Source organism: Papaver somniferum, chromosome 8, assembly GCF_003573695.1.
Source record: "Papaver somniferum cultivar HN1 chromosome 8, ASM357369v1, whole genome shotgun sequence".
Taxonomy (NCBI): Eukaryota; Viridiplantae; Streptophyta; class Magnoliopsida; order Ranunculales; family Papaveraceae; genus Papaver; species Papaver somniferum.
In genome coordinates, this window is record NC_039365.1 from 37370276 (window position 1) to 37386737 (window position 16462).

The 16462-nt window shown below is 36.6% G+C and overlaps 1 protein-coding gene across 1 annotated transcript in view; it reads right to left on the reverse strand.

Moving 5' to 3' along the window:
- Positions 1–384: 384 nt before the first annotated feature.
- LOC113305421 (zinc finger BED domain-containing protein RICESLEEPER 2-like) overlaps positions 385–16462 on the reverse strand; it is a 32394-nt gene continuing 16316 nt past the window's right edge. Inside the window, exon 4 of the mRNA XM_026554460.1 lies at positions 385–497. Coding sequence (XP_026410245.1) covers positions 385–497 — 113 coding nt within the window. The remainder of the gene's footprint in view (positions 498–16462) is intronic.

The window sequence follows — 16462 nt, forward strand, 5'->3', positions numbered from 1 at the left end:
ATAATGCCAAGGATGATGCAGTTTCTACCGGAGAAGGCCAAGAGGCACAAGGGCCTTCTCCAGTTCCAAATGGTGATAGAGTATGGGGTGTTGATGCTGGATGGGTTGTATTTGCTACTCATCTCAGGCGTGGTCGTTTTGTGGTGACGAATGTGTTGTGTTGGTGGGTGTTGGATATGTTGTGTGTGGTGGAGTGCGTCAGGGTTTCTATGAAGTAACAATGCCTGCACCTGTCAGAGCAGCAATTCTAGAGAATGCAAATGTTCCCATTCCTCCTCATTCTGTGATATTCCCCCAGTTGGATATGCTTAGTCCTGTAATTGGTCGAATTGCTGCTTAAGTGGCCGCCATAGCTAATGCAGGGTATCGAGAAGTTAATCCTCCTCATGATGAGCCAGAGCCAGCACCTGAGCCAGCACCAATACCAGCACCAGAGCCATCACCTGCTCCTACAAATCCACCTGAAGATAGTACAGAGAATCCAGCTGCACCTGCTCCTGCAAATGATTCTACATGACATACTAGTTATGTCTAAATTGGTAAGTATTGCAAAAACAATTGCAAAGAGTAGTGAGGCTTCCGCAACACAATTCGTTTGTATTAGCTCAATTTTCTCTTTCCTTCTGAAAATATGGTTTTTCTATGGCATATCAATCTCCGAAGTGCATTGAGTTTACTTGGGCAATGCACTGGAGTCACATAATTTCAATATGAATCGTTTTCATCGTTACTCCAAGCAGTCAATACTCTTTTTTGCAAAAGATATTATTATGGAAGCTTTACTTTGCTTCCATATTTGCACTCTTGCCCATATTTTCCATGTCATTTTATTTCTTTCTTTAGCCTTTGTTTCTGCTAACCTTACTATTTCTCCTACTGGTAGATAGCTGGTTTACTTGGCTTTTTATGTTAGGGCCCAAAATTGATATGAAAGGTGTCAATTCAGTATGAAAAATATTAAATCCAGATATTTTAAGATAGTAGGGGAAACCAACCCTTATTCTATAGTTCATATGAGAATTTATTTTGCATTTCTGCCGAGTAACTACATATATTCTTGCATTTTTATTGGGGATTTTTTCTCATGATTGTACTACTGTATTGCCATCTTACTTTTATATGAGGAGATAATAATGTGGATTCTTCCACGAATTACTTATTGATAAGTAAGTTATGTTTTTTTATATGCACATGATGGAAACAGAGAGGACATTCAGATTTCAGATGGTCCAGGCAAATGAAGAAGCCAGTTTATTTTATGCAAACTGATCTCTGTTTCCAAAGTTGTGTTGTTTTGCTATTGCGAAAAAATGCTCAAGATTACTTTTCCTAGTAGAGAAGCCAATTTTTTTATCTCGAAGAAGGAAGTTTGGAAGGAAGATTTGTAGGCATGATCTTTTATATCGGATTTACTTTTTATTTCTTATGATTTTATTTATGGTTATATGAGGTGGTATCAATATCAAAATTTTCTAATAATTCAATGATTTTCATGTAAACCAAATTATAACTAACATAACTAATGGGGGTACCATTAGTATTTTATTGCGGAATATAAAGAAACACCCTTATATAATGACCAATCAAAAAAAATGATGATCAAAAGTATAATAATGATGATGGCATCATGTTTTGTGGTAGTGCTTCCGTCGGTACTTTGAAGAACACGACAAAATGCTAAGGAGTAAACAGGGTGAAGTTCTTACTGTTACCGTAACAACTATGTATGGTAAGCACAACACAACATGACTATATGTAAGTGCTTGGATAAACGCAATATCTGCAACGGTTTTTTCTATTTATTGGGATCTTGTAGTTGACCGGGGGATCCTAAATAAGAAATCGAAAAATGATTGATTGAGGGACAAGCTGCCAGTACCTCATAAAAGTGTGCAGGTTCAATCCTGCGAAATTGATACCCCGAAGTTAATCTTCGAGATGTTTCCTTTATATAAGGTTATATACATAATAATAATAGAAACTAGATATCTTTTTAGGCTATCTTATTAACACAACTAAATAACTACTTATTTTATTAGATCTTGATTAAAAATATAATAGAACAAAAAGATGAAGTAAAAAAAAAAGCGAACATATCGACGTAAAACTTTATAAAATAATAAGACTTTTTGGATCACTTTATATTACCAAACTATGTTTACTATATGCAAATAATACTAACTTAACTATAAAAATGTGTTTTATGTGATAAACACATAATAAATAAATCTGATTTTTCTTGAAAAACATGGAAATTTTGATGTAAGTTGAGTCCCTTCATTTTAAACCCATTATATATTTTTCTAAATCAATTGTGTTCATTTATTTTAAACACGTTACTTTTCACTTTGCTATATAGTTGTGTCTCTTCATTTTAAACTCATTCTTTGAAAAACATTGTTGATTCTTGTGAAAGACATGTAATTTATGACCTAAATTTAATTTTAACAAAAAAAAGAATAAATTGATTAATCAAGATAGGATGATTAATGAATTGATATTCTGTTAAAAGAACTAATGAGTTACCTAGTTACCTTGTATTGTTTTAAAGGAATATTCCCCAATGCTTTTTGTCTCCCTTTTTATTTTCCGATCTAGAAGAAAAAAAGAAGATAAAAATTAAAACAAAATAAATGCATGGATTGCAAAGAGTAAATAAGATTCCTTTATCTAGGTAGATTTTATTCAAAATAAAAAAAGTTCTACCCCTTTCAATAATTCAATATTACCAGGAATACCAACAAGCTATTTAGCAGAAGTGTATTTGATCACGAGTTTTAAGGATAAGTGTGGATTCTTGTTTTACATGAAATGTATATGGATTTATAAGATTTCATTATATATCCATGATCTTATGTTAAACTATCATGGATTAAAGTGGAATCTTTTAGAGATTTGTATGGAATGGAATAATAATAATAAAGTTAAAAATCAGGTTGTCTATATGAAACACGGTTAGTGTTTAATAAAATGTCTGATTGAATTTTTTTTGTCATGGTCTTCTAATCAATTGTGTTTCTAGATTGCACATAGTTGAAAGAGGTAAAACAAGTTACCAAGTTCATGGATTTGCTATCAAAGTGAGTTTTGATTAAGATGAATACGTGAGTACTTTTTTTATTGACATTTATTATAAAAACGGGAAAATTGAAAACAAAATTTGTTTTGATGATTTACCAAGGAAAACTGATATGACTTGAACCACTATAATAGTATAAAATTATGGGGTATTAACGAAGTGGTAAGACTAAAGTTTATTTGCAGTTGTCTCATTGAATGAGGGAAACTGATATCATTTTCGATAGAAATATTCTATCAAGAATCCATAAAATTCTCTTCCCATAGCTAGAGATTTAAAGAGGAAAAAAATAATATTTTGTTCCATAATTTGATCAGGAAATTTAGAAAAGTCTTGGATCATGAAAACATATAATAAATTCAATACCAAAGAATTTTTTAGGAGCATTGAAATATCTAATTTGTATACCTCGGATTTTCGTGGAATTAAATATCCATGGTTTTGAATGCCTCGAATTTGTATAAAACTATATAATTCTATTTTAAATACCACGGATTTATACAATTATCTATAAATTGAATACACCCCTAAAATGGTTTTGACTTTTTGGTTAAAAACTTCCATCATTGACCCAATGTATCTTAAAAAAAAAATGATGCCCCTAAAAGTATGTTGCCCAAAGTTAAACTTTGGCCATTTTATGTCAGGGTCGGCCCTGAAAGTGTGTACTTCGGGGCCATGGTAAGTAAAATGTCTATGGAGATAAAATTTGGTTCTTAAGCCATAAAATGCTTTAGATTTTGAATGATCTTATCATATGTTTATCATGTGAAAAGGTCTAATTTTTATTTCTATAATAGATGTTGGACGTGTTGTTGAGGTTTGCTTGGCTGCAAACTGTGCTGAACATCCAAGTGTCATTCTTGCATAAATAAGCCATGCTCGTGGTTATTGCATGCTTAGAAATCTTCCGTCGTGGTCTTTCGAATTTCTTTACTTGATTTTAAGAGTTTTCAAACATCAGCAGCTAACTTATGGTGATTTTAACTTTATTTTTTGCTTATTACACTATCTGGACTCGGTTACTGCCGACTGATCTTAATCATTATATTTACTTCTAAACTTGTGGTCAGAATGCTGATATGGTTTTGGTTGATTATTTTTTAGGATTGAGAATGAGCACCTGAATAACGTTAGGAAGTTTCGTGCATTTGCAAACGTACCTCTCCCTTTCAACTATGATGAAGACAAAGACGAGTAAGCCAATTAGGAGGAGAGGACCACCCAATTACCACTAATAATTATCTAGAGCCGTTCAATTCTTGCTGGTGACTGTAAATTAACTATGAAGTAGTTGGATCCCATAAATATGAAAATTGAAGAGATTATTACGGGGATAAGATTGAAATTTACCTCAATCTTTGCCGCTTAGGGTTCTTCTTGTTTCCATTTGTATACCTTTTCTGCACATATGTACTTGACTTGAGATAAACCAATCTCTCCACATAAATTTCTAGATACATGCTCATATTAATACCACGGAGTTGAACCCTTCTAGTTTCTTCGTTATCTTGATCGCATAGGTGCGGTTGTAGAATGGTTGAGGTTCTGGTGGTGGGTTTGAACTTATAACATGGGTGTTTCTTGGAGTGTTATGTTGAGTTGAAAATGATAATTTTTTATTAAGATTGAGTTTAAATTGTGGGAATGTCCAACTGAGTTCATCCAACGGATAATGGTGATGGATTGAGAAGTAGATGATGAGTCTGCTGAGAATGAAGTTGCAGGTATGAAGATTTTGGTACTGAAGTTATGATGAATGAGCCTTAGTGGTGTGTTTGATGTATACAATGGTGTAGTTGAAATTACAGAATTGGAGCTGGAGGTAGTAATGGAATTGAGATTAAATCAGTTATGTGACTGAATTATTAGAATGAGGAATAGATGAATGTGTTGAGTTGATTTTCTTTAGTGGAAGCTTGTAACCGCAATTGCAGGTAAGCTAAATTGTGATTAAGAAAACCCTTATGAAGTTCTTGTAGAATCCAGTAAAGATATTTACCTTAACAGAGAAATAGTACTACTTGTTTGTCTCGAGTAAGATTTTCTAACGATTAAACACAATATAGAGAACCAAGAAGAAACAAGAAACAATTCGACAAACAAAAGATTTCACTAATTCTTTGGAAAAACTATTATAATAGTGTTTACCTCACAAGAACTAGTCACTTAAACTTCTCTAACAATAAGAACCCTATCTGCTTTTTTCTTCTCTCACAAACATATGTTTGTAGACTCTCTAAGAATAAGATATCTATAACTCTAACCCTACGGGCCCTTTTATAGATAACACAAACTTATCCCCCAAGAACTTCCTAGGTTAGTTTTCTACATAAACTAGATAAACAATTCAACTAGCAAAACACATAACTTGGTAAATACCCCAAGTAATGTTTCTGACCCGTTCTGGAAGATTCCAGAACTTAACGGAACAAAACCTAACAATCACCACCTTTTGTGACGTGAACAAAACCAACATCTGTCTTCTTACTTCTTCACTTCGACGTACAAAAATCTTCTTTTGTCTCACCCTTATTCAGGGACCGCCCTCCTATAAGGGCCCTCAATTATCTAGGTTGATAATTAAGCCATGTCAAAAGAGGACACAGTCGCAGACACCTTCCGTTGAGTTGTCTTGAGCTTTCGTCTAGAAGTACCACCTAAGCCTAACCTCCTCCTTGTTCCATCAGCACCATCGGAACATATGTTTCTTAAACTTCTAGCACCACCACAAACAACTCTTACATGTAATCTATACAAGTTCTTGCACCATCTTTCCATCAAGATTACACTATTTCCATGATATACACTAATTACTCCATCTTTAGTAGAGTATCTCATTCAAAGTGATTCTAAACTAGGTAAACTAATTAGATTCCATTTCATCTTCGGCACATGTCTAACATTTGTGATTGTTTAAACTGAGTCATCAAACAATTCCAGGAGAACTTCACCGACTTCATGAACCAGCGATCTAGAGTCATTCCCCATGTACACAAACCCGCTCCAATCTTTACAATTGTTGTATAATGAACGATTGTTGCAAACATGCACATCGACACCACGGTCTAATACCCAACCTCCCTGACTTTTAAGACGGGCGTCAGTAGGACCTCATCACGAACACAATCTTCCGATAGCATCGTTAAGTCTGCAGTATGTTTAGGAAAATTAGCTGAAACTTTCCTAAAACCTTCCTTATTCCTAGGACAATCTCTAGAAAAATGCCCTGGATGACAACACTTGTAGCAATCACCTTTTAAAACTACTCGTTTACTTTTGTTATTACCAACTCTCTTCACATTATCTACAAACGCATATTCAAATATAGTACTAACCCGGTATCTCTTTCGCATCATTTCCTCCGCAGCTAAAGCACGCAGACTTATAATGTAGTAAACGACGATCAACTCATAAAATTCTGAGACGATGTTTTGTATTATGCAGGAAGTGTCCAAATCAGTTGTAGGGCTTTGTCTTGATCATTCAAGTTGTCTCCTACAACTTCGAGTTTCGATATTAATGAATCAAAGGCAGAAATATGATCCATCACCGGAGTATGTGGGAAGACAAATGTTAAAATAAGTATATGTCTCGAATTAATCGGATAATACTTTACGACACTTGTTTTCGTATATGACATGAAAATATTTCCATCATAATCATGGGGAGACTATATGAAGATGTTTTTCAATGATGTTGTAGTAATAAGTTCGTTGAGACTTGTGAAAGCAAAAGATTTTAGACTTATAAAACTTAAAAATAGAAAACTTATTGCAAAATTGATTTCAGGATATTAAAAGTAACCAAGGCACTAGATTCCACTATTACACATGAATGAACGATACCAAATATGTTTCAAAACTCTAACTATCCTTTAAGTCCTTTATTTCTTAATTCACACATAATCAAACATATTCCCAAATATTAATTGTATTCCCTAAGAATAGATTATCAATCAATTAAACAAAGTATAATCTATCAAATTGAATCACAAGTAATGAAGAAAATTATGTGAACATTTAGAACTCCGCAAAAGCGGTGATTGAATGAATTATAAATTTTAAATTAGAGAAAATAAAATTGTTACCAATCATTCATGCATAGATAGCTTCATCCATTGCCTTGGTTGCGCGAGAATTATCTCATCATCATGGAAACACGCTCAAAATTCATTTTTATTGCTCAAAGGGTGTTTACAAAGATGAAATGGGAGAAACAATGATAAAACAGTGATTTTCTTTTCTCTCCCAAAAAAACTCTCCCCAAATGTGCTATCTAGCTCTCTATTTATACACACAAATACACATCGCTCAAATATATTCTTCCATAACTCCAAAATCTTCTTCTTTTTAATTAAAAATATCTTCAGAATATTTTCCTTCTCTTTATTCTATATATTTCTTTACTAAACCCATATCTTCTTTAATTCGCAGAATAAAATCCAAGATAAAATCATCTAAGGATCTTTCTTGTTTAATACAAGATAACTTCCTTTTTCTTCAAAACTTCATGTTTGTAAGGCAAGAAGATATTCTTATTCTTAAATATAATAAATCCTTTACCGTTGAAACCAAATTTCCCGCCAATTTTTTCTTTTCAAATCAAGGAAGAAGATGGAGCCCTCTTAACCAGTAATGGGGTGCGATTAGCAATTGTCTCCCTGGGATGTCCCTTATCAGTTAGGTGCCCCTTATCCAAAACTGAGAGTCCGAATAACATGTGTCCTCCGGTGCCTATACCAACTTTTCGAGCCGAATTTTCCAAAAATGTTTATTTTCCAAAAATACCTACAAACACATAAAACACCATAATAAGTAGAAAATCGAGTACCAACAGTATTGAAAATTGAGGACAATTTGGTCACAAAAATGTGTCAATCAAATACCCCCAAACTTATTATTTGCTAGTCCTAGAGCAAATCTAATCTAGAAAAATAAAAATGACTACACTTAGCACGTGCAACAAGCCGTTAAACCGCTAGATGGCCTTAGCGGCGGAGTGTTGTCTCCGGAGGGTTTACCAGAGGTGTACCCACAAAGCCTTTACTCCAGACCCTATATATATACGCAGAACCTTGGAAGGCACTAAAGAATCTCCTTGGTTGGCATACAATCATTGACTATAAGAGGAAGTACCCTGATGCGAAATTCCAATTGTTGTACACGAGTTTGCACTCATCATACTAAAATTCATATATAAGTGACAGAGCTCTACTCAGATAGTTTCTAGACATCATAACCGGGGTCAACCAATCGCATGGAAAGATTAAGAGGATGGATAAAGAGAAATATAGATGGTTCAAAGTGAACGGTGTTTCCCATATCTGTCTGAAGGCCTCTGCCAAGATGAACCTATCCTAATGGACTGAGATACCGGTCTGACTAATATCAACACAACTGGCATATACAAGGGGACCAGTGGTCGATAAACCTAACTCTAGGTCAACACAACTGGCATATACAAGGGCACCAGTGGTCGACTTTATTGATTTTATTCCGGTTGGTCTGATGGTATGGTCTCAAACTTTTTTTTTCTCTTTTTTTTTTATTTATTTTTAGGTATCTAAATCACCCTATTTCACCCTAGCATTGGTAACAACTTGAGTCGTGTGCCCCACCAAATCACTTAAGAAATAAAAACCGAACGGATTAGGATTCAACGAGTTATGGCGAAACTACCATGTTTTTTTTTAAAATTCTAACACCTGAACTCTGTGCTTTTATGAATAGACTCTTTAGATGTTTCCATCTAATCAGATTGGTTCCTCAGCTCCTACAACCAAGATGTTCCCATCCACTTAGATTGGTTAGTGCCAACCTTAATAAGCATAAATTTCTAGGCTCTGGAGTTTATTTATTGCAACTAAAAGCTAACAAAAAGTTTCTTCCCCACCCCCAAACTTAAATCTAACATTGTCCTCAATGTTTCTAATGAAAGAGCAATACCAAAAAGTAAGGTAACACGAGGAATCAGTAAAGAGAGAAGTCGGAAAGATAGTATCTGGGTGAAGAGAGAAATCAAAAACTAATATACAACATACAATCGCCTCGATGGTCAATCAAGGGTAAACATGGTCCTCCAGAGGGACCTCCTAAACATCACCTGTAGGAAAGGGCTCTAAAAAGGGTTTAAATCTCTGACCGTTAACCTTCGAAGAACTACTACCATCTGGTGGCTCTATCTCAACAGCTCCATGAGGAAAGACAGTACGAATAATAAAAGGACCTGTCCACCGAAAACGTAACTTCCCAGGGAAAAGATGCAAGCGGGTATCATACAGAAGAACTTTTTGACCTGGAGAAAATGAATTTCTTAAAATATTCTTATCATGCACAAGTTTCATTTTGTTCTTATACTCCTTCGCATTATCGTAAGCATCTATACGAATCTCTTCCAACTCATTGAGCTGGAGTTTCCTATGGGCTCCTTCCTTGTCAAGTGAAAAATTTAGCTACTTAACAGCTCAATAAGATCTATGTTCTAACTCAACAGGTAAATGACATGCCTTGCCATACACAAGACGATAAGGCGACATTCCAATGGGGGTCTTAAACGCAGTACGGTAATCCCATAAGGCATCAGTAAGCCTAGACGACCAGTCTTTCCGATTAGGATTAACTGTTTTCTCTAATATACGCTTTATCTTCCTATTGAAAACCTCTACCTGACCACTAATCTGTGGATGATATGGGGTAGCTACCTATGTGTAATACCATATTTCTTCATCAAAAGCCTAAAAGGTCCATTACAAAAGTGCGACCCTCCATCACTAATTATAGCTCGAGGTGTACCAAAACGTGTAAGTATATTATTTTTCAAGAACTCAATCACAACCCTATGGTCATTCGTTTTACACGCAACCGCCTCAACCCACTTAGAGACATAGTCTACAGAGACAAGGATGTATAAGTTACCAAAAGAATTAGGAAACGGACCCATAAAGTCAATACCCCACACATCAAAGACCTCAACAACTAAAATAGGGTTCAAGGGCATCATGTTCCTACGGGAAATGGTTCCTAATTTCTGGAAACGTTCACAAGTAACACAGTAACTGCGGGAGTCTTTAAACAGCGAAGGCCAATAGAATCCACACTGCAATATTTTAGCAGAAGTCTTCTTAGCACTAAAGTAACCCCCACAAGCATGATCATGACAAAAGGAAATAGTACTGGACTGGTCATTCTCAAGTATACATCTCCTAATAATCTGGTCTGGACAATATTTAAACAAATAAGGATCATCCCAAAAGAAGTGATTCACCTAGGCTAAAAACCGAGAACGATCTTGTTTACCCCAATGATGGGGCATTCGACCAGTAACAAGATAATTCACAATATTCGCATACCAAGGTGCTTGGGTAACAAAAAACAATTGTTCATCAGGAAAACTATCCCTAACAAGAGGAGAATCATTAAGGGTATCCACAACAAGCCTAGACAGGTGGTCTGCTACTACATTTTCTGCACCTTTTTTATCTCTGATGTCTAAGGAAAATTCCTGCAACAATATGATCCATCTAATCAATCTAGGTTTAGTATCCTTCTTGGAAAGAAGATACTTCAAAGCAGCATGATCAGTAAAGATTATGACCTTAGAACCTAAGAGGTAGGATCTAAACTTGTCTAAGGCAAACACAATAGCTAATAGTTCCTTCTCCATAGTGGTATAGTTCAACTGGGCATCATTCAGAGTTTTTCTAGCATAGTAAATCACACCAAGTAACTTATTTTCTCGATGACCTAGCACAACACCAATAGCATAATCTGAATCACCACACATGATCTCAAAGGGTAGGTTCCAGTTGGGTGCCTGGACTATGGGGGCGGTAGTGAGTAAATTCTTAAGCTTCTCAAAAGCCTCTAAACAAGCATCATCGAAGACAAACTTAACGTCTTTTGCAAGCAAATTGCAAAGAGGTATAGAAATTAAGCTAAAATCCCCTGATATCTCTTACGGTTTTTGGGACCTGTAAAGTTTTAATAAGGTCAACTTTGGCTCTATCTACCTTTATACCCTTCGAAGATACGATATGCCTTAGAAAAATTCCTGAACGAACCATAAAGTGACATTTCTCCCAATTAAGCACTAAATTCTTTTCCTTACATCTAGTCAAAACTAATGACAAATGATGCAAGCACTCATCGAAAGACGAACCAAACACTGAAAAATCATCCATAAATACCTCTAAGAACCGTTCTACCATGTCAGAAAAAATGCTCAGCATACAACGCTGAAAGGTCACAGGAGCATTACATAGACCGAAAGGCATGCGTCTATACGCAAAGGTACCAAAGGTACAGGTAAAAGTGGTTTTCTCTTGGTCTTCTGGGGCAATAACAACCTGATTATAACCGCAGTATCCATCTAAAAAGCAATAATGGATACGTCCAGCTAATCTCTGTAGCATTTGGTCGATGAAGGGAAGGGGAAAGTGGTCCTTCCTAGTGACCTTTTTCAATTTCCTATAGTCGATACAGACACGCCAACCCGTGGTCATCCGGGTTGGGATTAACTCATTGTTATCATTCTGGACTACAGTAATACCGGATTTCTTGGGAACAACCTGAACGGGGATGACCCACTTACTGTATGAAATGGGGTAAATAATGCCTGCATCTAACAACTTAAGAACCTCGGTTCGAACTACTTCTTTCATATTAGGGTTCAGTCGACGTTGCATCTCCCTAGAAGGTTTGGTGTCACTCTCTAAATAGATATGATGCATACAATCAGTAGGACTTATACCCTTAATGTCTGCTATGGTCCACCCTAAAACTTCCTTGTTATTCTGAAGGACAGTCACTAGCCTACTTTCCTGATCACTATCCATGTCGGATGCTATAATCACAGGTAAAGTTTCAGATGGGCCTAAAAACACATACTTCATGGAATCTGGTAATGGTTTAAGGTCCAGCTTATGAGGCTTTTCTAACGAAGGAACTAGGGTAGACTCAGAAACGGGTAGAGGTTTGAACTTAGGTTTCCATCCATTATTAGTGTCTAACAAAGGGGTTGAGTCCAACAAAGCATTCAACTCATTAATCACATTATCATCATCAAAATCAATCCCAAAGTGAGCTAGGCATTTCTATAATGGATCTTCTAACAAAGTGTTTGGTAATGACTCCTCGACTAATGTTCCTATCATGTTCACCTCTTCTATGCTCGAGTCATCTAGTTCAGAGGGTAGCTTACTAATATTAAAAATGTTCAGCTCAATAGTCATATTACCAAAAGACAAATTCATAATACCATTTCGACAGTTAATGATCGCATTGGATGTAGCTAAAAACGGGCGACCTAAAATCACTGGTGGTTCTGTGGGTCAGGGACAGGTTGGGTATCTAGGATAACAAAATCCATTGGATAAATAAACTTGTCGACCTCAATAAGAACGTCCTCGATCACACCACGAGGAATTTTAACAGACCTATCAGCTAACTGAAGTGTCATCTGGGTAGGTTTCATCTCACCAAGTCCTAGCTTAAGGTACATATGGTATGGCAGTAAGTTCACACTGGCTCCTAAGTCAAGCAAAGATTTCTCGACACGGTGTTTACCTATTGTGCAAGAAATAGTAGGGGACCCTGGGTCTTTATAAGGAGTAGTGGTATTCTTAATAAAAGGTTTCACATGACTATCTAGGAAGGATTTCTTCTGGACACTATTTTTTCGCTTTCGCGTACACATATCCTTAAAAAACTTGGCATAAGCGGGAATCTTCTTAATCGCATCTAACAATGGGAGGTTGATAGTAACCTGCTTAAAAACCTCCAATATATCATTAAAGTTGGACTCCCTCTTAGTTGGAACTAGAATCCGGGGGAACGGGGCTCTGGGAACAAAGTCGGGCTCAGCAGGACCCTCATTGGTCTCTTTGGAGACTCTATCAGTCTCCTCATTTTCTGGCTCAGAAGGGTGAACTACATCATGTTCACTATCAGGCATGGCAACCTTATTGTCAACTTTCTTTCCACTCCTAAGGGTTGTTATATAATTCACATGATTGTACGATTTCTCTCCTTTAAGGTTAGGATTAGTTTGAATAGGGAACCTTCCATCTTCTCTTTCACTAAGAAACTTAGCTATTTGGCCGACTTGAAGTTCTAAGTTAGCAAGAGACTGAGAATTATTCTTAAAATTCTGCCTGGTTTCTTCTTGAAAACCACAGTGGTTCTTTGATAACATCTCATGGTTCTTTGCTAACATAGTAAGGGTTTCTTCTAAGGTGGAGATCTTTTTCTCATTCTGAAACTGGGGTTGACCTGAAGAGTTCTTAGCATAACCAAAACCTAGGGGAGGCTGAGAATTACTAGACTGTCCTTGATTCTGACGCTTAGACCAATAAAAATTAGGATGGTTTCTCCAACCAGGGTTGTAAGTCTCTGAGTACGGGTCAAACTTCTGTCGGTTATCAAACCTAGCATTGTTATAGACAACATGGGCTTGCTCTTCACTAACCTGACCTTCCCAAAACGAGTTATTGGGTTCTACTCCACAACTAGACACTTGAGAGGCTCTAAACCTATCATCAGGTTTAAAAAGAGACCTATGTTTAGGATGATTCAATTCCAAAGCTTTTAACCTTCTAGACAAAGCAGCAAACTTAGCATCAGACCCGAAGCTTGTATCTATCACATTGGTGCTACTTCTATTGAACAAGAGTCTTTTGGGGGGTTCAACACAAGACTCCCACTGTCGGGATTTTTCAGCGATAGCTCCTAAGAAGGTGAAAGCATCATCAACACTTTTACTAGTGAACTCACCAGCGCACATAGACTCAACCATGGCTTTGGTTGAATAGTCTAAACCATCATAAATAATCTCTACGAGTTTCATCTTATCAAATCCATGGTGAGGACACTGGGATAGGAGATCATTGAATCTCTCTAAGAACCTATAAAGAGACTCTCCCTCTTGTTGCACACTAGCACTAATTTTTTGCCTAACAGACGCAGTTTTATGCTTACTGACAGACGCATTTATGTGTCTAATATAGCCCAATTGTATATATTGTTAGTACCCATTTTTGTACTTATGATGGTATTTTATTTATTTGTAGGTGTTTCTGGAAAAATAAGGTTTTGCGGCGAAAGTGACTGAATATGTGGCATTTGGACCTCTGTAAACAGTGAACCGGAAGTACCCCGAAAGTATGCCGGAAGCGCCACATAAATGCACCGGAAACGTCCCAGAAATGTCCCGGAGGAACCCAGAAAAATTACTATTTCCCCCCCCCCCAAAAAAAAGGATGTTTCCACCCCAATTGCTAAAGGGACACCCAACAGTGGTTAGGGGGACACCCTTTCTTCACGATTCAAAAAATGGCGGGAAAATCTTATGCCATGCACACTTCACTGGCAGTTTAGGGTTCGATCTTGTGTGGGCTTTGAGCGAGATTCAATCGCTGGAAATGATTGGGATGGACCTAATATAGCCTAACAGGCTTGGTACAATGAATTGGATCGAAAAACTTGGGCTGAACAATCCGTTAGAGAAGATCAAAGCTAAACAGGGACCGAATCATCCTGGAAAGAATATATGTGGAAGATACTCGAGTAAAGAGGGAAGATATTGTACCTAGAAGGATATATATCGAATCCTAGAAGATAGAAATACCAAATATCTTCTATTAACGCATAATCAGAGTTTGAAAGGAAACAGAGGCGTGCAAAAGGAAACATGGAGAATAAAATCTTCGGTGACTTGCAGAGAAGAAAAGGGAGTTATTACAAAGATATTCTCGGGATTTACGTGTCCTGTTGTGTATATAAGGTGCTTGGGTATCACAGTAGAGGGTGTTGAGAGTTGGGAGTAGAGAGGAGAGCGTTGCAGAGGAAGAATCCACCATTTTTCTCTGTTTCTGCTGCTGCCATTGATGAAGATGAAGAACACGAAGAACAGACAGCCAAAAACCGTCGTTCTTCAACAGTGACAACGACCAGTCCCTGTGGGTCGTAGTCAGCTACGCAAACAACAACAGTAGTCTTTTATCGTTCTTTGTAACGGTGTTTGCAACAATTATAAACGTTGCAAACACCCGATTTTCATCATTTCCTCTTTATTTCATCACTGTGAACCATTTTTGAGCCATAAATAATTATTTTGAGAGCATTTTTACTATGATGAGTTAAACCCCAACACTGGGACGACGGAGGAGGCCGAGCTTCATACATGGGTAATTTTATTAATTCTTTTTAAGACTTTTGCATTAAAAATTAATTGAAATATGATTTGATTAAATTGGGTGTTATTTGATTAGATGGGTCATGCTTAGCTTAGGTGATTTGATGTTCCATGCTTAACATTTACAATCAATTTTTTGAGAATCTACTTTGGCAAAATAAGAGTCCATATAACTTATGTTTTGAGCGATTATTGTCGAGAATAATTCATTGAGCCCTATTTTATGAAGATTGGCCGAATCATTAGTCCCAGTACCTCTCACCATTGTTAATATTTTATTGTATATATTTATCTTTTTTTATTAAGTCTAAAAAATTATCCTTCACAAATCCGAGAGTTTGAACCTTCATTACTACAACCCCAGAAAAATCATAATCATTTTGGCGCCGCCGACGCGGAATTGTGTTTAGGTAGAATTTTTTTTTTAGGTTTATTATTTTTTTTTTTAGAATTGTTTGTTCCTTTTTACGTTTCTTTTTGTCTTTATTTTGCAGGTTCAAAGTGAAAACTAAGGACTTGGAGAGGAAAAATCTTAAAGCGAAAAGAGAAGAAAAGAGGACAATTTTAGGATTTAATTTTTAATTCTTTTTGAGTGTGTGAGGAAAACTGTAATTTTTTTATTTTATTTTTTCTTTTTGAACTTTAAACTGGACTGGACATTTGGACTTTAATTTTTAAACCCTACGGAAGGGTACCCTTAAATACAAACTGTGTGCAGGGAAGGACGGTGATTACAATATCACCTCGGCCCCTCGGGTTCGCACACGGCATAGAAGTCGTGGCCCGAGTCGACGATAACGGTTCATCCCCCGTCTGGTACGGGAGGTAAGTCCAATCGAAACACTCGCGAATCCCCTGCAAGCGAGTTACTGTACTCCTTAAGGTGCTAATTGTTTGAGGACGAACCGGACTGTCTTTATTTTCCTAGTAAAGGGCAAGGCCTGGCCTAAACAAGATAAGGGTTCGGATTCCATCACCGCTCCCTTCTTGCCCTCTTTAGGAGAACAAAACCTAACGTGAACCCAAGCTTTAAAATCTGATTAGAAAGAGACCGATAGGGTATCGCGCTTATCAGGAAAAAATTTCGAAGGATATTGGTTACTTTCTTAAGCACACCTCGAAGTTCATGATGGTTTCTGTGAGTTGAATGCGTTACTGCGCCGCCTTTTGATAGCGGTGAGGCCTTGGGTA